The 21,931-nt window shown below is 52.1% G+C and overlaps 1 protein-coding gene and 1 pseudogene across 2 annotated transcripts; one reads left to right on the top strand and one right to left on the bottom strand.

Moving 5' to 3' along the window:
- Positions 1–503: 503 nt before the first annotated feature.
- On the bottom strand, positions 504–15,287 carry LOC310890540 (olfactory receptor 14C36-like; the record flags this gene model as incomplete). The annotated part of the gene is made up of 2 exons (XM_083852868.1): positions 14,540–15,287; positions 504–1,172 (listed from the first exon to the last, which is right to left on the bottom strand). Exons 1-2 carry the CDS (start codon positions 14,831–14,833, stop codon positions 504–506), a joined length of 963 nt encoding a protein of 320 aa, XP_083708994.1. The 5' UTR covers positions 14,834–15,287.
- Positions 6,137–8,481, top strand: LOC310890566 (olfactory receptor 14C36-like; annotated as a pseudogene). Its single transcript has one exon. The product of its transcript is annotated as an olfactory receptor 14C36-like (transcript).
- Positions 15,288–21,931: the final 6,644 nt, after the last annotated feature.

The raw sequence follows: 21,931 nt of genomic DNA, 5'->3' as shown, positions 1-21,931 counted from the left end.
GCACCAGAGGGGGGCAGTGGCAAGAGAGCAGCTCTGCATGCCCCAAGCGCTGGTGCTCCCTGGCCGTGCTGCTGGGATGGGACTCTTTTCCTCTGCAGCCCTGCACATGGCACTGCCCCTGCAGAGCCAGAGCAGCTCTCAGAGGAAGGACGTCACACAAGGAAGGCAGTGCAGGCTCCTTCACTTTGTTTAAGTTCACAGAGAGATAGGCTCCTCATTTATAGAGTCTCAGTATATGCATTCATCACGTACATACTGAAATGGAAGTGGAACAACGGGCTCCTTTCTTTTATTTAAATTCACAGAGGGCCTGGCTCCTCATATACAGAATCTCTGAGCTATACTTGACAGGTACATAGCGTAAAAGAAATGAGATGAATCATATCATTTTAATGGGCAACTTTAGCCGTATTAGTCCTGTAACGAAAACACTCATCAATATACAAACATACAAAAAAAAATCATATCTATAATATTACTTGTTCTTGTAGTCCTTGACATTATTAGTCATCTGCAGAGGTAGAATGGAAATTTATTGCTTCCGAAAAACATCTAGTCATCAATATCCAGAGCACATGCTTGAGTTCCTGGTTCCTCATGCTGTAGATGAGGGGGTTCAGTGCTGGAGGCACCACCGAGTACAGAACTGCCACCACCAGGTCCAGGGATGGGGAAGAGATGGAGGGGGGCTTCAGGTAGGCAAACATGACAGTGCTGAGAAACAGGGAGACCACGGCCAGGTGAGGGAGGCACGTGGAAAAGGCTTTGTGCCGGCCCTGCTCAGAGGGGATACTCAGCACGGCCCTGAAGATCTGCACATAGGAAAAAACAATGAAAACAAAACAGCCAAAAGCTAAAGAAACACTACACACAAGTGCCCCATGTTCCCTGAGGTAGGCATCTGAGCAGGAGAGCTTGAGGATCTGGGGGATTTCACAGAAGAACTGGTCCACAGCATTGCCTTGGCAGAGGGGCAGGGAAAATGTAGTGGTCGTGTGCAGGACAGCATTGAGAAAGCCACTGCCCCAGGCAGCTGCTGCCATCTGGGCACAAGCTCTGCTACCCACGAGGCTCCCGTAGTGCAGGGGCTTGCAGATGGCAACGTAGCGGTCGTAGGCCATGATGGTGAGAAACCAGTACTCCGCTCCAACTAAGAAGACAGAAAAGAAGACCTGTGCGGCACACCCTTGATAGGAGATGGCCCTGGTGTCCCAGAGGGCATTGGCCATGGCTTTGGGGAGAGTGGTGGAGATGCAGCCCAGGTCGAGGAGGGCGAGGTTGAGGAGGAAGAAGTCCATGGGGGTGTGGAGGCGGTGGTCACAGGCTACGGCGGTGAGGATGAGGCCGTTGCCCAGGAGGGCAGCCAGGTAGATGCCCAGGAAGAGCCCGAAGTGCAGGAGCTGCAGCTCCCGCGTGTCTGCGAATGCCAGCAGGAGGAACTCGCTCACAGAGCTGCTGTTGGGCATTTCCTGCCTCCGGGCATGGCGTCCTGCCCGAGGAACAGAAATACACTAATAATACGGCAGAGTGACCTGAGAAAACCATTCCCGTTTCTTAATTAAGCCCCTCAAAGCACTTGCCCAATTGCACACAGACAGTTGGCAGAGCCCTTTCCTGCATTGGATTCAGCTGCTCTGTGCGGGCATCTCTTTGACTGCAGGACAATTGCACTAAGGAGGTTCTCCTGTGAAGAGCTTGAACACTGCTGAGAGCAAAAGAAGCCAGGTTCCAAGTGCCCATCTCCAGACCCCTCACCCTGTCCCCGTACTCCCCTTCCCCCAAGCACCCCGAGGGCTCACTCCATGGGCACGTGAAACCCCCATCCCCAGGCAGCCTGGGAACAAGAGCAGCAGCAGCACGGCCAGGTGGAGAAGCCAGGAGGAATGGCAGCGTGCTGCTGCCAGGGGAGGCAAGGCCAGGGAGGGACAGACGGACACTCAGCACACCCTCCTGTGCTGCAGCTCTGCCTGCAGAGGAGGCAGCTCCTGCTGGGGACAGCGGGGGCTTGAGGGCAGAGGCTGTGCTGGTGGCAGAGGAGAGCAGGGGGTGTCCCAGGGAAGGCGCCTGCCCTGCAGGGGCTGGCAGGGAGGTGCCTGAGCCCTCCCTCGCACAGCATTTCTGGCAGCAGCTCCCTCTCACCGCCTGCCCATGTCCCTGCTGCCTGTCCATGTCCTTGCTGGGAGATGGTTCTGTGTCCCCACATCTCCTCCCTGTCCATGCTCACAGACTTATCCCACAAGCTGTGTGCTCAGATTCACTCAGATTCCCCTCAAGAACAGGAATCTGAAAGCACAGAATCCAAAAAAAAAAGCCTTTCCCAAAAGATAAACCAAGCCTCAGTCTACCTCTGGAAATTTCCTCTTATAAATGCCATTCTCTACAGCATCTTCTACACTTTGCTGGAGAAACAGAGAGACAAGAATCCCGACAGATGCTATCAGCCATCGGATGTGCCAGCTGTAGAAGACCCCTCTGGCAACCCCACCTGCATGGCCCTGCAGCCAGTGACGTACCTTCTCAAGGGCTGTGCAGATTTCTCCTGCAGGCAGCTCTCAGCATCCTCCCACTGCCAACTGCCTCCAAGCCCTCTCTCCTTCTCTCCTGTCCCCGTGCCAGCTGCCGTCAGAGCCCCCAGCCCTGCTGCGCTGTGCACAGGAGCTGCTCCTGGGCACAGCTGTCTCTCTGCACCAGGGCCCTCTTGCCACGAGCTCTCTCTGTCCCACGAGCCCGGCCCAGCTCAGCACCACACGCCCAGCCCAAGGCATTGGAATCCCCCCTCGGGGGGCTTTGGTGAGGAGCCCACGAACCTCAGGCACTGAGAGACAATTGAAGACATCTCTCCAGAAGTCCAAGTCAGAGGCAAGTTTCCTGCAGTGTCCCCCTGAGGGCCAGCACTGACACAGCCTCCCTTGGAGCTCGTTAGAGCAGAACATTGGAGGCAGCGAGGACAGGGAGACAAAGGCAACGTGAAGGTGACCCTGATGTGTAGACAAAGTGTATTTGTTTCACTAAGCACAAGGGCCCAGACAATAGTGAATGATTTAAAATTTGAAAAGACAGAAAAGAAAGTTAAAATAGCAATAACAACAATATTAATAATAACAATAGCAATAATAATAATATGTACAAAGCAAGTGATGCACCATGCAATTGCTGAGAAGCCCCTCATGGATGCTCAACCTGTCCCTGGGCATTGGTCTCCCTGACCCTGGCCAGCCTGCAGCAGGATCTCTTGTGCACATCCCTTGATCTTCATTTCTTTTAGTGCAAAATCAGCTTTCAGAGGAATTTGGAGTATTTTCTTCCCTTTCTCAAACACTTCCTCTGCTGTGTCACCCCACACGATGATGCCATCCATGTACTGCAGGTGTTCAGGAGCTTCCTCCTCTTCCAGGGCACTCTGGATCAGTCCATGGCAAATGGTAGGGCTGAGTTTCCTGCCCTGGGGCAGTCGATGCCAGGTTGAAAGCAAGCTGTGGCCTTCACACTGCTGGCAAATACATGGAGAAAAATGCATTAGCGATATCAGTTGTGGCAAAACACTTGGGTGCCTTTGATCCCAGTTTGCAGGGAAGCTCTACCGTGTCCGGCATGGCAGCACTCAGCACTGCATGACTTCCTTCAGGCCACGACAATCCTCTGTCCGCGGACTCGGTTGGTGCTCTACTGACTGAGGTGCACGGCTGTGGCAGTGATTGGCACCAGCTGTCCTTCAGCCCTCATCAACCCCACAACAGAAGGGTCCTGTGAGAGACCAAGGCAAGGCAGACAACAGCATCATGTCCTCCGTCTCCAAGGCAGCTGTGCCAAAAGCCCACCCATACCCTTTTGGGTCCTTGAAATGTCTCTGCTCTCCTGAAGCAGTCTCTTCCAAGGATGCACAGAGTCCGGGGCCAGTCCCAGTGGGGTGCTTTTGCCACTCCTTCCCACTTAGACTCACTTCAGCCTCCAGTACAGGTCAGTGTTGGCATCCCCCTGTCACTCCAGACACACAAATGGGTTCACCCCTCCACAGCTTGATGGCACTAGGGTACACTGTGCAGTGGTGTCCACTGGAGCCTGAGACTTCTGGGGGCCTGATGTGCAAGGCCATCGAATCCACACAGTCCAATACAGCCGATGGTCCCCTTCCTCCCCCTGGCTGGAGGCAGGGCCCCTCTAGTCCTGCCCATAGTATTCCTTACTGTGTCTGCAGGACTGCCCGCTGGAAAGTGGAGCAGCAGTTCTCTAAGAACCCCTTTTAGGGATTGTTTTTCCTTGCCACTCACATACCCGTGCCTCTAGGGTTGAGACAGATTTTCCATCCCACTTTCTCATGTCCTCTCCATGGTCACACAGGTAAAACCACAGGGTGACACATCGTGTGTACCCACCATCTCTCCTTTCCTGCCCTCTGAGTCCAGGGATGGGCCCCGCTTCTCCCAGCACCAGAGCAGCATAGGGATAGGGATCGCGTGATTACTGATGCTCTTAGGACCTCTTCCTCTTCGTCCTCCTACTCACATGATGGCCCAGCTTTTCTGAAGCCTGCCTCATCTTCTTTCTCCTCCTTTCTTGTCTGGGTGGGAGTTTCTTTCCTTTCTTAAAAAGAAAAACAAACAAACAAACAAACAAAAAAACTGACTTTCATATCCACTGTTTTATCTTCCATATAGGAGCAACTGATACAGACAAAAGATTGGTTTTCTAGCCCAGACACAGGGCCCACAAAAGGAGCTGGAGTTGCTGCAGGGCATTTTGCAGATGCTGTAGTGGCTGCAGGGTCTGTCAGAGGGGTTGGAGTGGCTGCAGGGCTTGTCACAGAGGTTGGAGTGGCATTGATTGTGGCTCTGTAAGCAGAGGCCGAGACCCAGCACACTGCAGAGGTATGTGTCTCTTTGGAAATGCCAGGGTGATAACACCACTTTTTCAAGCATTTCACAGTTTTTTAGGACTCTGCACTTGCTCAGAGGTGAAGTTCCAAAGCACTGGAGGTGCCCCCTGCTCTAGGTGCCTGCCCAGATCCTCCCACACTCCCTGCCACTCCTCACTCTCCTGCCTCTGGACACATCTCTGGATGGCATGCTTAAGTAGTTCTATGACATTAAACAAAAGCTGAAACACATCCAGGAGACATAACAATAGGAACATGCTGGTTTGACGATCCCAAGGATATTCAAAACTTTGAAGAGCTACTGTAATTGGCCTGCGGGAAAAGGGGGAGGTGAAGGAGAAAGGGAGAGGGAACCAGTGGGGAAAAGTGTCCTCCCCTTGTCTCCCCCATGGCTTGGTTTCCTGAGGAGAAAAGGTCAAGAGTGTAATTCTTAATAGTTTCTGAGAGATGGCTCCCAAGGTGTGGAGGTAATGGCAATGCTGAGTACAAGTACCAGATTAGTTTCATGACCAGGAATTTTATCATATCACAAGCCAGTGTTACACGATACAGCAAAAGAATAAACTTGAAGGAGCCATCAGAAAAGATAAACAGCATGACAGGGGAGACATACAGGAAGTCATGTGCTATACAGCACAGTTCTGAAATAAACTTTTTTATCAGCAAATATTAAAATTATCTAATGGTTGTAATAGCTTCCTATTATTTTATTATTATTATTATTATTTATTTAACATGCTGTGGTGAGATCTGTCATTGGCTCAAACTTTGTGCTCCATGTTGGGCACCAAAAAGAGCGTGGTTTAACCCGGCAGGCAGCTCAGCACCACACAGCCATTCCCTCACACACACACCCTGCTACACCCCCAGCGGATGCAGGAGAGAATGAGGAGGGGGAAAAAAATAAATAAGAATAATCATGGGTTGAGATAAAGACAGCTTAATAGGCCATAAAGGGAAGACAAATAATACGAACAATGATGACGATGATCATGACGGTGATTGCCTGTCCCGCAGCAGTGGTACCCCCTACCCTGGCCAGCCACCCCATATTGATTGTTCAGCATGACAGCTGCGGTATGGAACATCCCTTTGGCCACTTGGGGTCAGCTGTCCTGCTTCTGTCCCCCCCAGCTCCTCAGGCACCCCCAGCCCTCCACTGCTGGGCAACAACCAAGCCATCATTGTGTGATCATCATTCTTCTCATGCTAAATGCAAAACACAACATCATACCAGCTACTAGGAGGAAAATTAACTCCATCCTAGCCAACACCAGGACACCCACAGACCAAGGGCATGATATCTCTGTGTGTATATCAAAAGAGAAAAGGTCGTGGAGATTAATTAGAAAGTCTGTGAGCATGGACAGGGGGGAGATGTGGGGACATAGAAGGAGCTCCCAGCAGAAGCACAGGCAGGCAGCAGGGACATGGGCAGGCGGTGAGAGGGAGCTGCTGCCAGAAATGCTGTGCGAGGGAGGGCTCAGGCACCGCCCTGTCATCCCCTGCAGGGCAGGCGCCTTCCCTGGGACACCCCCTGCTCTCCTCTGCCACCAGCACAGCCTCTGCCCTCAAGCCCCCGCTGTCCCCAGCAGGAGCTGCCTCCTCTGCAGGCAGAGCTGCAGCACAGGAGGGTGTGCTGAGTGTCCGTCTGTCCCTCCCTGGCCTTGCCTCCCCTGGCAGCAGCACGCTGCCATTCCTCCTGGCTTCTCCACCTGGCCGTGCTGCTGCTGCTCTTGTTCCCAGGCTGCCTGGGGATGGGGGTTTCACATGCCCATGGAGTGAGCCCTCGGGGTGCTTGGGGGAAGGGGAGTACGGGGATAGGGTGAGGGGTCTGGAGATGGGCCCTTGGAGCCTGGATTCCTCTGCCCTCAGCAGCGTTCAAGCTCTTCTCAGGACAACGTCCTTAGTGCAATTGTCCTGCAGTCAAAGAGATGCCAGCACAGAGCAACTGAATCCAATGTAGGAAAGGTCTCTGCCAACTGTCTGTGTGCAACTGGGCAAGTGCATCGAGGGGCTTAATTAAGAAATTGAAATGGTTTTTCTCAGATAACTTTGATACGTTATTACTGTATTTCTGTTCCTTTGGCAGGACCCCATGCCCAAAAGCAGGAAATGCCCAACAGCAGCTCTGTGAGCGAGTTCCTCCTGCTGGCATTCGCAGACACACGGGAGCTGCAGCTCCTGCACTTCGGGCTCTTCCTGGGCATCTACCTGGCTGCCCTCCTGGGCAACGGCCTCATCCTCACCGCCGTAGCCTGCGACCACCGCCTCCACACCCCCATGTACTTCTTCCTCCTCAACCTCGCCCTCCTCGACCTGGGCTGCATCTCCACCACTCTGCCCAAAGCCATGGCCAATGCCCTCTGGGACACCAGGGCCATCTCCTATCAAGGGTGTGCTGCCCAGGTCTTTTTCTTTGCCTTTTTGATTGGAGCAGAATTTTATGTTCTCACCATCATGTCCTACGACCGCTACGTTGCCATCTGCAAGCCCCTGCACTACGGGAGCCTCGTGGGCAGCAGAGCTTGTGCCCAGATGGCAGCAGCTGCCTGGGGCAGTGGCTTTCTCAGTGCTGTCCTGCACACGGCCACTACATTTTCCCTGCCCCTCTGCCAAGGCAATGCTGTGGACCAGTTCTTCTGTGAAATCCCCCAGATCCTCAAGCTCTCCTGCTCAGGTTCAGACTACCTAAAGGAAGTTGTACTTCTGGTTGTTAGTGCATGTTTAGCATTTGGCTGTTTTGTTTTCATTGTTTTTTCCTATGTGCAGATCTTCAGGGCTGTGCTGAGGATGCCCTCTGAGCAGGGCCGGCACAAAGCCTTTTCCACGTGCCTCCCTCACCTGGCCGTGGTCTCCCTCTTTGTCAGCACCATCCTGTTTGCCTGCCTGAAGCCCCCCATTCATCTCTTCCCAATCCATGGACCTGCTCGTGTCATTTCTGTACTCGGTGGTGCCTCCAGCACTGAACCCCCTCCTCTGCAGCATGAGGAACCAGGACCTCAAGGAGGCAGTGAAGAAACTCTTTGCACATATGCTTTTGTGAACCATTAATGTTCACTTGATTTCGAGGTTTATTTCAGAAACAGGAAAATATTTTTTATTATTTGTCTTTATGAATATTTTCTCCAACTTGTGGTTTTCGTTTAAATAATGTTATTCTTATCATTCTGCCCGTTATATTTTCTAACTTACTTTAACCGAATAGTCTCATGTACTTATAAAACTGGGCATCACGTGTAGATAAATACAGTAAAGAAAACAGGAGAAATTCATTGTTATCAGCTGCCGTCTCTTCCCATCTCCTGTGCAGCTGGGGGAGCAGCCCCAGCACGCAGGAGGGGCTCAGGGCCCAGAGCCCAGCTGCCACAGGGAGGAGCAGCCCCGCTGGCCCTCGCGGCTGCCCCTCACTGCCCGCTGGGCTCTGCCTCTCTGCTGCCTTTGGGTTGGGGCTGCTGCTTCCCTGGAGCCATGGCCATGGCCAGCAGCAGGACGTGGCCTTTTCACCGCTGCTCTCTTCTGGCTTCCACATTGTGCTTCTTGTATTTGGATAAGCCCTGAGATCTCATGTATGTTGGTGACAGTCCTCTTATCCCTACATTGGCATCTCTTCAATGTCTCTGCACGCCTCTTGCAAACCTGGTTTCAGGAATACACCCAAGGAGCTGCTTCCTGAACAGGCCTCTTGCTTTTCTGGGCCTCACAATGGATCAGAACCCCAGAGTGATCAGTGAAGGACCAAGGGCTGCACTGGGAGCTGCCTTCTTGCTTGCCTATGGCCCAGCAAACAGTAACTGGCCTTGACTGGATAGGGACTGTCCCAGTGGTGCTGGGTCTGATGGCAAATGGCATCCTGGAGAGGAACCTGGAGCTGCTCTGTGCGTGGGCCAGGCCTCTTGTGCTGGCCTGGGGAGCGGGGCTGGCCCTGCGGGGCACAGGCACTCTGTGCTGGGGATGTCCCAGGCAGGAGAGCAGGGCTCCTGCAGCTTCACGGCCCTCCATCTCCTGAGCCGTGGCTGGCCCCAGCGCGGGGGCTGCTGGGGAGGCCCAGAGCCGCCTTTGTGCCAGCAGCTGCGGTGCCTTGCGAGGGGCTGGGGCTGTGCTGGCCGTGCCCAGAGCCCTGCAGCAGGCTGCGGTGGGCACTGGCCTGGGGCCAGCCCAGCCTGGGCTGCTGGGCTGGGGAGAGGTCCGGGAGGTGGGGAGAGGTGGGCAGGGGCTGGGCTGGGCTGGGCAGTGCCCGGCAGAGGGCACCAGCAGCGTCAGGGAGCGGTGGCAGCATGCAGGGGAGGGCTCCCAGCAGGGCTTGGTGCTGCAGAGCCAGGGCTGGGGAAAGGAGCCCCGAGCTGCAGGGGCAGGGGACACGAGGCCGCTCGGGGCCCTTGCTGGCCTGGGCAGAGCAGGAAGGGGGCCCAGGGCATTCGTTCCCTCACCGCAGCCTGCCACGACCTGCACGGCGCTCACGGAGCATCCAGGGCCAGGCTCTGCCCCGTGGTGCGCAGGGAGAGGGCAAAGCCTCTCTGAAGAAGAGGCTGAAACTGAAAAAGGTCCCTCTGCTGCCCCGTGGGGTGACAGGGCCAGGGTGGGACAGGTTACCTTTATTTGATGTAGTTCTTGTGTAATTTGCATTGGTGATGGCACAAAAAGACAGGTCCTTCACCAGTGACGTACATCCTTCTTCATGTTAGGACACAACTCAACGTCCTTCACTCTGCTTTATCTCACAGATGAACTGGATTAGGTCTCCTTGATTACTCTGAGGCACAATGCAATGCTTTTTGCCTTCTGACACTCCAGCACAATATGTGTGACTTTCCCTTACTCTGCGCATTGACCTGACGGGTCATTTCACATTTTTCTCTTTCATATCCCTAGTTGGAAGGGGATGATTCCCCAAAGTGGGGCAAGCTAATGGGTTCTGCCTCAGCCATTTGAAGTGTCCTGCTCTTGAGTCTTTCAGCCTGAGTTTTCCACAGATGACCTAGGATGGTAAATGGATGTTTAGGTGCCTACTAGGAAGGAGGGAGAGTGTCTTGGGATCCCAATGGCCATTTGAAATTTAGGTCTAATCCCAAGAAACCGCTGAAGAAGGAATTTGCCTTGAAGGGGTTTCCTGTGCTGGGCTGGGCTGTAGTTTCAAGGAGAAAGAGCACTGCTGGCAGTGGAGGTGCCCGGGAAACATCACCTGTCCCCACCTTATCCACCAACGGGCTCTGGTCTCCTGCAGGTCCTTTCAGACAGCTTCCATTCCAGGGAATTACTCTAAATGCACCAGAGCCGCTGGAGACCGAATGATTTCATTGAAAGCATAACCAGGAAATGGGATTTCAAGGAAATATTTCAAATGTGAGTAAACTAATCTGAAGACCTTGGCAATGGTTGCTTATGGTCAGACAGCAAAGCTCTGCCTGAATACTCATTATTTTTTTTAGTACTTTTATTGTATTTTTTAGTTCTTTAGTACTAATCAAGCACCTACTCATCAGCTCAAATGATTCAATCCCTTCCGTAAAAAGTCATGAAATGTCATGAAAAGACGTGAAATGTAATTTCTATCATGAAGAAATGTGAATTTCCATGATCTATATTCATCGGAGGAGAAGAAATACTGATTATCTCCTTTACTTGCATTGTCATCGCTTTCTTTATCATGGTGTGCTCCCTCATCTTCCAGGCTCAAAACACATCCTGGTTACACAGACCCTGCTGAATGTCCCCTTTCCAGCTGCCTGTCTGGACCTATGCACTTCCCATGGTTCTCCTGCTTTGCCCTCCCCTTACTCTTGGATCATTCAGACCGCTCTCACCAACCCAGTTGCTGCTTTGAGTTTCAGTGAGTTCCAGCTCGCCCATCTCTCAGCACTCTGTCTAATGGTTTCCTTAGCAAGAAACCCATCATTTATCATTGAATTAGTATGATATGGATTAATATTAAAACTACTATTTTAAATTTCCTATTACTTCGTGTAAAACAGATCATGTACAGTCATCCTTTTGGGAAGGTAAACATCACTGGAGGCAACAAAATGAGGAACTTGAACTTTGTATTTTTTTTTTTGTTTGAAAATTGCAGCATGGTTTCCTATTCTTTGTTTTTACATAGGAAAAACCCTGCTTTTCCTACACTAGGCAGGGATCCAAAGGAGAAACCCTAGACCAGTATCTATAGTAAAATGATGCTCTAAACTGAAATGCAACAAAATTCAGCCTTTAAAATGAGGAAAGATTTCTATTAGATGCTCTTTGAAATCTTCCTCCTTAACTGCACCATGAAACCTCTCCAATTAGCTCTACAAGTCTTGAAGATTTGAAGAAAATTATGGGAGAGATATGTCTGCTTAGGACATTCTGCATTTTAATGAGTTCCATGCTGTATTTTGGTGCCTAGTCTATGAAGCTCAGGTACTGAGAAGAGAATGATGCAACTGCTTGAGAAAGTAAAGTCAGAAGGAAAAGTTGAAGTGACTTGGAGTATTAATGGGCCCCACTGAGGGCTGTTCCTAACAAAGCCTCCCCAGGGACTTGTTAGGGCAGATCATTGGAGGCCATGATTTGCCAGACAGGCAAAGCGCTGTGCTGAGAAAAGTCTTGGTTGGTTTTGGTGAAGCAGAAGGGCCAAGGCCTGACCCCAGCCCCTGCGAGGGGAGATCCTGCACCCCCCCGTCTGGCTCAGGGCTCTTCTTGGGGTCTGTATGATGTGGTGGGCAGTGTGATGCCACGAGAAGAACTTCATTAGGACACCTCCCCACCCCTGCACAGGGTATCAAGGAAGCAGTGAGGCCCCATTGCAATGACTATATCTCGTCTCCTCAGAAGCTCTAGCCAAAGGGACAAAAACTTCAGGGCTGTTGGGGCCTTCCATTCTTGCCAGCACCCTCTGCCTTCTCCTCTGCAGCCTTTCCTATGCTGTTCCACACCTTGCCCTATTTCCTTGAAGTCTGCAGACACCCATCTCTGTTCACCACCTTGCTCTCATCTCGGCATTTCCATTATTCCACCAGTGTCTCATCAACACTCACCAGCTGTTCCTTGAAAGATAAAACCATCGTGTGATCACAGACACCCTTTCAGTGACCTATGGCACCAAAACCTCACCATTTGAGGAATATTTCTTCCTCCTCCTAAATTAAAGGCCATTTAAAGCCTTCAAACGGACACTTTGTGGCACTTTTTTCTCTCCTGCTCTTTCCTACTACCAAAGAAAGCTCCATCAGGGTGGAAACCACTCCTGAAGTAGGCATCCCAACCCATCAGGCTCCTTGCGGCCTGTCAGCCAAGCAGACAGAAGTCACCTCAGCAGCATCTTCCAAGGCCTGGGCCTGCTGCTGGCCTTGCAGCTTCTTGGCTAGACACAGCCAAGCCTTGGGCCTCCTGCTGTCCAGTCCTGGACTCAGGCAAATGGGACAGGACAACCCCTGTGCGGGCCTTCTTTCTGTCTGGGTCGTCCTGGGGATGGAGGCAGAGGGGATCCCACAGGCAGCATGCCAAGCAGGGGCCTTCTGCTGGCCTCGCAGGGCCACTGGCAGATGTCAGCCCCAAAGTGCCGATCCCAGGGAGAAGCCAAGGCTGACCTGCCACCTCCAGACACAAGGGACCTCACAGTCCCTTTGCGTGACACGTTCCTGCTGCTGCCCTATCGCCTGCAGAGACAGAAGTGACCTCCCAGTCACTGCCCCAGTCCCATTCCTCCTGCTGGGGCAGGAGATCCTGAGGCAGAGCTCACCTAGGGGAAACGTAGCTGACCTCCAGAGCCCCCTCGGTACCTGTTTTTCACTTTCTGGTTTAGAGATTAAGCAGAGTTTTAGTGGCAGTCTTTGGTGTTCTGCTTGTGGTGTCAGGTCTGCTGTTAAGGTATGGAGAAGCTCTGTGTTTTAGGTTTTTGTTTAGGTCTGCCAAGAAGTCTACGGTATATAGAAGATTTTAATGCTGGTGTTAAGGGAAGGCATTAGGGTTAGCAAGAGAGAAAGTGGATTCCTGTCAGAGTGTTGGAGTAGCATTTAGGTTTAGGGATTAAAATTATTGGTTCAAGTAAGGTAAGGGCCATACATGACTGTTTTAAGTCAGTGTTACCGCAGCATCTACATTACATGAACCCTCTTACCTGTACGAAATCATAAGTTTCTGCTAGCCAAGCTCTGCTTCCTACCCCAAAATCTCACATCTCTCTTGTTCAGGCTGCTCCTGACCTCCCCATATCTTATTGGGATCAGCTTTCTGATGACATTCATGATCCCAGAGTATCTGTCTCACCTCTGTTGGCGACTCTTGAGAAGGAAGTGGCGTTGCTGTCAGGAGGGAAAAGGGCACAAAGGTCACTAGGATCATCCTGCTCAACATGCCCATCAGCTCTGCAACTCCACCAAATTACGCTTGTTGTGGTTTAACCCGGCCGGCAGCTAAACACCACACAGCCGATCGCTCACCCTCCCCCCTCCCTCTCTAGGGTGGGGGAGAGAAACGGGAAAGTGAAGCCTGTGAGTTGAGATAAAGACAGTTTATTAAGACAGGAAAATAATAACAACAACAACAACAATAATAATAATAATAATAATAATATTACTAATAATAATGTGTACAAAACAAGTGATGCACAATGCAATTGCTCACCACCCGCTGACCGATGCCCAGCCTATCCCCGAGCAGCCGGCCCCTCACCCCGGCCAGCCACCCCTATATATTGTTCAGCATGACGCCAGATGGTATGGAATACCCCTTTGGCCAGTTGGGGTCAGCTGTCCTGGGTCTGTCCCCTCCCAGCGCCTGCTGCACCCCCAGCCTGCTCACTGGCAGGACAGAGCGAGAAGCCGAAAAGTCCTTGGCCTGGTGTAAGCACTGCTCTGCAACAATTAAAACATCAGCATGTTATCAGCGCTCTTCTCATCCTAATCCAAAACATAGCAGCCTACCAGCTACTAGGAGGAAAATTAACTCTGTCTTAACTGAAAACAGGACAAATGCTACACCTAACGGTCACAACCTGCCTGAGATTAACTTGAGTTAAACTAGAAAAGAGAGACAGACAGTTCCTTACTAAGTAAATACTACAACTAGAATCAGTTTCTTCAGTGTGGCTTTCAGCTCCTGGTTTCTCATGCTGTAGATGAGGGGGTTCACTGCTGGAGGCACCACCGAGTACAGAACTGCCACCACCAGGTCCAAGGGTGGGGAGGAGATGGAGGGGGGCTTCAGGTAGGCAAATATGGCAGTGCTGATAAACAGGAAGACCACGGCCAGGTGAGGGACGCAAGTGGAAAAGGCTTTGTGCCGGCCCTGCTCAGAGGGCATCCTCAGCACGGCTCTGAGGATCTGCACATAGGACAACACAATGAAAACAAAACAGCCAAATGCTAAACATGCACTAACCACCAGAATTCTAACTTCCTTTAGGTAGTCTGAACCTGAGCAGGAGAGCTTGAGGATCTGGGGGATTTCACAGAAGAACTGGTCCACAGCATTGCCTTGGCAGAGGGGCAGGGAAAATGTAATGGTAGTCTGCAGAAGAGCATCAAGAAAGCCACTGCCCCAGGCAGCTGCTGCCATCTGGGCACAAGCTCTGCTGCTCAGGAGGCTCCCATAGTGCAGGGGCTTGCAGATGGCAACGTAGCGGTCATAGGACATGACAGTAAGAGTAAAATATTCTGCTGATATAAAGAAGAGAAAGAAAAAGACCTGTGCAGCACACCCCTGATAGGAGATGGCCCTGGTGTCCCAGAGGGCATTGGCCATGGCTTTGGGCAGAGTGGTGGAGATGCAGCCCAGGTCGAGGAGGGCGAGGTTGAGGAGGAAGAAGTACATGGGGGTGTGGAGGCGGTGGTCGCAGGCTACGGCGGTGAGGATGAGGCCGTTGCCCAGGAGGGCAGCCAGGTAGATGCCCAGGAAGAGCCCGAAGTGCAGGAGCTGCAGCTCGCGCGTGTCTGCGAATGCCAGCAGGAGGAACTCGCTCACAGAGCTGCTGTTGGCCATTTCCTGACTTTGGACACAGCTGTCTGTTGGAGAAGAGAAGGCAGAAAAAGGTTAGAGCAGACTTCTCTGAGGAAAACCTATTGTAACTGTTTGAGCACTCTCATCCCTTCATCCCTACAATCCCTCTCATCCCTACAAAGCTTCTCTCTTTGTAGGAGAACCTTTCTGCAGCTCTATCACTTGAATCCCGGCTGATGCTCTCTGAGAGTGGCACTGGGAGTAGGGGCTGCTGTGTGCTGCAGAGGAGTCTTTCCTTCTGTGAAGCAGGAGGGAAGCAGGAACAAGGGGGAAACTCAAGTTGTCCACTTATGAAATCCATAAACTTTGCAGTGTTGTTGCAAAGAACTCATCCAACCACAGTGTAGAGCAAGGTAAATATCCTTATGCTTAGGACAGTGATCACACTTTTGTGTTTCCAAATAAGTGGCAACAGCTTAAAGCAGAAAAGCTTCAGTCCAAGTGCATTGGCATAGAATCCTCACCTGGTCTTGCATGAGCAGGATCTCAGCTTTTCCCTCCTATCCAGGGCTGCAGAGGCCTCACTCCAGCTGCCCACAGGCAGCCATCCAGCAGCACGGACATGGCCTTAGCATGGAGGTGTCTCCTCCTTGGGGCACCTGGATGACGCAAGGATGCCACGAGAGAGCTACATCCTGCTGGAGAGCAGCCTGCAGACCAGAAGAACACCCCACAGACAGACATGAATATCCGCAAGCTGTGGTATCCCAATATCCCATTTGCATCACCTGCAGTGCCTTATGGAGGCTGGGCCACCCCGCTCTTGGCTGACTGGGGGCACCTGGCTTAGGGCACTCCGAGGGGCTTCTGCCAGACGTCCTCACCTCGCAGTGTAACCCAGCAGGACTCCCAAAGCCTACTGCACTGCCCACTGCCCACCCAGCAACAAGACCCAGCAGGAGACCCTTCCAGGACGTGCAGCTGCATGGCCCTGCAAGCCAGAGACGTACCTTGTCAAGGGCTGTGCAGATTTCTCCTGCAGGCAGCTCTCAGCATCCTCCCACTGCCAACTGCCTCCAAGCCCTCTCTCCTTCTCTCCTGTCCCCGTGCCAGCTGCGGTCAGAGCCCCCAGCCCTGCTGCGCTGGGCACACGAGCTGCTCCTGGGCACAGCTGTCTCTCTGCACCAGGGCCCTCTTGCCACGAGCTCTCTCTGTCCCACGAGCCCGGCCCAGCTCAGCACCACACGCCCAGCCCAAGGCATTGGAATCCCCCCTCGGGGGGCTTTGGGGAGGAGCCCACAAACCTCAGGCACTGAGAGACAATTGAAGCCATCTCTCAACAAGTCCAAGTCAGAGGCAAGTTTCCTGCAGTGTCCCCCTGAGGGCCAGCACTGACACAGCCTCCCTTGGAGCTCATTAGAGCAGAGCATTGGAGGCAGTGAGGACAAGGAGACAAAGGCGCTGTGAAGGTGGCTCTGATGTGTAGGAAAAATGGATGTGTTTCACCAAGCACAACGGTCAGGCCTTGACCCCTAGCCCCTGGGAGATAAGCTGTCTCCACGTAGGTCTCAGTGGCACAGACAACAGCCAGAGCCATGGACACAAAGACCTGGGTCCTGTTGGGACTCTCAGCCTTGCCACAGCCCTTGCTCCTCTCCACACCAGACTGTCCTAGGGACTCCCACACCTGCACATCTTTCCCTGCTGGCTGTAGACCCTTACATGTGTGGTGTCTCAGCGGATCTGAGCTGAGTCTGATAATTCAGATCTTCTTGGTGGCCATGCTCCCCGTAAGGCAGCTCTGTAGGAAGCTGGCCTGGTTCCTGGGGAGCAGCACCACTGCTCGTATGGCATCCCTCATGGGGGATGTTCACGAGTCTATGGAGCTAGATGGGATTCCCCTCTTGGTACTGAGGGAGCTGGCAGAAGTGCTCACCAAGCCGCTTTCCATCATTTCTCAGCAGTCCTGGCTATCAGGGGTGTTCCCAGTCAACTGGTGACAAGGAAATATGATGCCCACCTCCCAAATGGCTGGAAGGAGGATCTGGGGAACTACAGGCCTGTCAGTCTGACCAGTGAGGGGGGAGTTCATGGAGCACATTATCTTGAGTACCATCATGCAACACTTAGAAGACAACCAGGTGATCAGGCGCAGTCAGGAGGGCTTTATCAAAGTCAGGTCCTACTTGACAAGTCTAAACTCCTTCTATGACAAAGTGATGCACTCAGTGGATGACGTAATGGCCATCGATGTGGTTTATCTAGACCTCAGTAAGGATTCTGAAACTGTTTCCTACAACGTTCTCCCAGAGAAACTGGCTGCTCGAGGCTTGGACGGGTATCTGCTTCCTTGGATTAAAAGCTGTCTGGGTGGCTGGGCCCAAAGAGTTGTGGTACATGGACCTAAATGGAGTTGGAGGCCGTTCTGTAGTGGTGACCCCCAGGGCTCAGTTCTGGGGCCAGTTCCCTTGAATATTTTCATCAATGATCTGGACAAGGGGATTAAGTGCACCCTCAGTAAGTTTGCAGACAACACCAAGTTAGAAGCGAGTGTTGGTCTGCTTGACGGTAGGTGGGCTCTGCAGAGGGTCCTAGATAGGCTGGACTCATGGGCCAAGGCCAAATCTATGAAGTTCAACAAGGCCAAGTGCTGGGTCCTGCACTTGGGGCACGACAACCCCATGCAATGCTGAGGAATGGCGCATGGAATGCTGCCCATGGGAAAGGGACTTGGGGGTATTGGTGGAGAGTCGGCTGAATAGGAGCCAGCAGGGTGCTCAGGTGGCCAAGCAGACCAACAGCATCCGGGCTTGTACCAGGAATGCTGTGGTCAGCAGGAGTAGGGAAGTGATTGTGCCTCTCTACTCAGCCCTGGTGAGGCTACACGTCAGGTATTGTGTTTAGCTGTGGGGCCCCTGGCATAAGAAGCACCCGGATCTATTCGAATGAATCCAGAGGAGGGCCACGAGGATGATCAAGGGGCTGGAGCACCTCTCCTCTGAAGACAGGCTGTGGGATTTGGTGTTGTTCAGCCTCGAGAAAAGAAGGCTCTGGGGAGACCTTATGGCGGCCTTCTAATACCTAAAGGGGGCTGTAGGAAAGCTGGGGAGGGACTCTTCATCAACTAGCTTAGTGACAGGACTAGGGGAAATGGTTTACATTGAAAGAGGGTAGGTTTAGATTAGATATTCGAAAGAAGTTCTTTACTCAGAGGGTGGTGAGGCACTGGAACAGGCTGCCCAGAGATGTTGTGGATCCCCCCTCCCTGGAAGTTTTGAAGGCCAGGTTGGATGGGGCTTTCAGCAAGCTGGTCTAGTGGAAGGTGTCTCTGCCCACGGCAGAGGGGTTGGAATTTTAGAATCTTTAAGGTCCTTTCCTCTGTTGCTGTGCTCCTCACTGCCTCCAAGCCTTCTCTCCTTCTCTCCTGTCCCCGTGCCAGCTGCGGTCAGAGCCCCCAGGCCTGCTGCGCTGTGCAGAGGAGCTGCTCCTGGGCAGAGCTGTCTCTCTGCAGCACTGCCCGCTTGCCACGAGCTCCCCTTGGGCCCAGGAGCCCAGGCCAGCTCAGCAGCAGAGCACCCGACCATGGCATCGCTTGCTCTGTGCCATTGGGCTCCCTTGAGGTGTCCCCAAGGCCTCAGGGCTGACAGCTCCCGAAGGCAGCAGGGTCTCTGCTGGGCTGTGGTGTCTGAAGCAGACTGAAGGCATCACCGACTGCTCCTCTCCGAACATGGGAGAGGCTGGTTTTAGAAATGTGATTTGTGCTATTAGAGTGTGGTTGTCAAACATGAGAAGAAATGATTCCCTCCCTTAACACCTATTCCCTTCCCACTTCAGGGCAGGACACTGCAGCCATGACAGCCAGGGATCATTTTATCCCTCTGAACACCCTTCACCGGTTCTTTTAGGAACTGAGAAAGAAACATCTTGCTCATTGGTGTCCTAACAGGAGAGGGGGGACCAGAATGCTCTAAAAGGGTTTCCATAAGTGGAACGGGACAATAAGATAGCATTGGTTGAGTTTCAACTACTGTGAATGTGCAGGTCTCCTACCCATACACAAATCTCTTCTTCCTCTTTCTCATGACCAGCATGGTGACTGGGACGTGGAACCCCCTCATCATTGTGCTGGTGGCTACAAGCAAGCACCTGCAGATGCCCCTGGCCTTCTTCCTTGGGGATTTGTCCAACTCACAGACCTTGTAGAGCTCCACCACCCTGCACCAGATGCTGGCCAGCTTCCTGGCTGGGGACAGCACCCCCTTTGCTCACAGAGGTGGGAGCACTGTCAGCTGCACCTTCTGCATGACCGGAGTGCTTCCTGCTGGGGGCCATGTCCTACGGTCAGTCCTGGGCTGTACGCCATCCCTGTTCTCTGCAAGGCTTGTGAAGTGGAAGGTCTGACTCCAGAAGGCAGCTGTACCTGAACCAGGGGAATTTCTCTCATGTACAGTAATTATTTCTCCTCCTCCCAGCTACAGTGCTTTGGCCCCAGTGTTGTGGACACCTTCTGTGGTTTTGCCCCATTACTGGAGCTTTCTTGCAGTGCCATGGTGGTACTCAAAGTTTTTGCTTTCATAATCTACATTTTGGATCCAATCTTCCTCTTCCCTCCCATGCAGTTTTCATGTGTGTGCACCCTGTGTTGCCAGGCCCAAGGCCTTATCCACCTGCTCTTCTGTCCTCACGAGTGTCACTGTTTCCTACGACACCATCATCACTGTGCGAAGCGCAGAACAGCCCTCCTCAGAGATTTTAACCAAGCCCTTTCCCAAACCTTCATCATCCTCCTGGTCAGTCCTCATGTTGCTTAGAGGTGGTTTTGGAAGGGTGAGAGAGGTGTTGGTGGAGCTGCAGACATCGTCATAAGACCTATCTCAAAGACCTTGGAAAGGACAGATTGATCAAAGACGTTCCCCGAGACTTGGAAAAGGCAGATATTAAACCCATTTTCTACTAGAAGAGCAAGCAGAAGGATGATTATGTCTAGCCAGCTTAATCCCAGCCTTAACCCTAGCCCTCAACCCAGAACTAAACTATAAGACTCAAAGCTTGCCCTTATCCTAAACCTTGAGCAGGATCCTTGAGCAGGACACCAATCCCTCCCTTAAAGCCCTTGCCATTCCCTTAACCCCGGAGGGTGGCCTTTAATCCCTAATCTTTGTCCTGAACACCTAATCCCCAAAGCCCTCCACCATGCACACAGCACATCTCAGATTCAACCCCACTCCTACCCCTAACTTCAGCTCTTTGTCCCCTTGGGGCAGGGCAGGGGCTGTGAGGTCCTGCAGCAGTCACATGGCATTGGAAGAGGCATGTGAGGTGACAGGTATGTGATCAGAGCAGAGGCCACGAGGAACAGCTGGCTGGGAATGCTGTGATGGGATCAGGTGTGCCTCAGGATCTGCTAGGCCTGCAGGAGGCACGTGGCAGGGAAGGAGGCTGGGAGGTCACTTCTGTCTCTGGAGCTGACGGACCAGCAGCAGGAATGTGGCACAGACAGGGACCGTAAAGGGCAGAGGCATGCACATGGCACTGAAGATGATGGCAAGGCACCTTCTGTTCTGGTCAGGTGAGAGACCACAGGAAGGCTGATGGGATGGGAGTCATGCTTGTGGTATAGTTTGTGAGACCATCGAATCACAGAACGGCCCATGCTGGAAGGGACGTTAAAGATCATCTTGATCATCTGAAGTTGAGTAGATGATATCAGTCAGCTTCCCCTGTCGTCTGATGTGGTCACTCCATTGTAGAAAGCCACCAGATTGGTCCGGCACAACTTACCCTTTGGTGAAGCCAAGCTGGCTCTCTTGGATCACCTCTTTCTCTTGCATGTGTCTGACATTGATTCCAGGAGGATCTTTTCCATGATCTTGCCAGGCACTGAGGTGAGGTTCACGGTTATGGAGTTCCCTGGGTCCTCCTTTCTACGCTTTTTAGAAATGGGAGTGATGTTTCCCTTTTTCCAGTCACCAGGGACTTCACCCGACTGCCAGGACTCTTCAGATATGATGGAGAGAGGCTTGGCAACTATATCAGCCAGTTCCCTTAGGACCCTGAGGTGCAAGTCATCAGGCCCCATAGACTTGTACTTGTTGAGTTTCATCAGGTGTTCCCAAACCTGCTCTTCACTTACAGCAGGTGGGACTTTGACCCCAGCTTCCATCTGTGGGTTCAGGGAAATGAAAGACTTGGGAAGCCTGACTGGCACTGAAGACTGAGGAGAAGACATTGTTGGGTTCCTCAGCCTTCTCCATGTCTGTCATTACCAGTTCACCCTTCTCATCCATCAGAGGGGGTACACTCTCCTTGCCCTTTCTTTTCTGAGCAATGTATCTACAAAATCTCTTCCTGTTATTCCTTGCTTCACTCGATAAGTTCAGTTCCATCTGTGCCTTGGCTTTCCTTATTCCATCCCTGCACATCCAAAACTGAAACATGCATGAGAAAAAAGTAACCCTGGATCCATAGAAGCCATTTGGGAAACAAATTTATAGGTAGGAAGTGTGATTCTGTGGAGGTGCAGAGCTGATGGGCACATTGTGCAGGATGTTCCTAAAGACCTTTGTGTCCTTTTCCCTCCTGACAGCAACGCCACTTCCTTCTCAGGAATGGAGTAGCCAACAGAGGTGAGACAGATACTCTGAGGTCAGGAATGTCATCAGAAAGCTGATCCCAGTAAGATATGGGGAGGTAAGGAGTAGCCTGGACAAGAGAGATGGGAAATTTTGGGGTGGGAAGAGGAGCATGGCCAGCTGAAATAAGAGGGTTCATGTAATGTCGAAGCTGTGGAAAGAGTAACTTAAAACAGTCATGTGTGGCCCTTACCTCATTTTAACCAGTAGTTTTATTCCCTAAAACTAAATGCTACTCCAAGACTCTGACAGGAATCCCCTACTCTAATGCTTGAACTCAAAGTATCCCTTGAAGTAAAACTCACCCATAGCCCCTTTCCCTTCCCGTTACTCTCTTGCTCACCCTAATCCCTTCCCTTGACACTAGCATTAAAATGCTATATTGAGGCCTAGACAAGTTCTTGGCAGACCTAAAAAGACCCTAAACCACAGAGCTTTCCCATACCCTAACCACAGAAGAAGACCAAACCTTCCCATTAAACCTTTGTTTACTCTCTGACCCACAAAG

The sequence above is a fragment of the Anser anser genome (genome assembly GCF_964211835.1).
Source record: "Anser anser genome assembly, contig: HAP1_SCAFFOLD_32, whole genome shotgun sequence".
In the NCBI taxonomy this organism is placed as follows: domain Eukaryota; kingdom Metazoa; phylum Chordata; class Aves; order Anseriformes; family Anatidae; genus Anser; species Anser anser.
The sequence above is the reverse complement of the archived record's forward strand: the minus strand, read 5'-3'. Positions and strand labels throughout refer to the sequence as shown.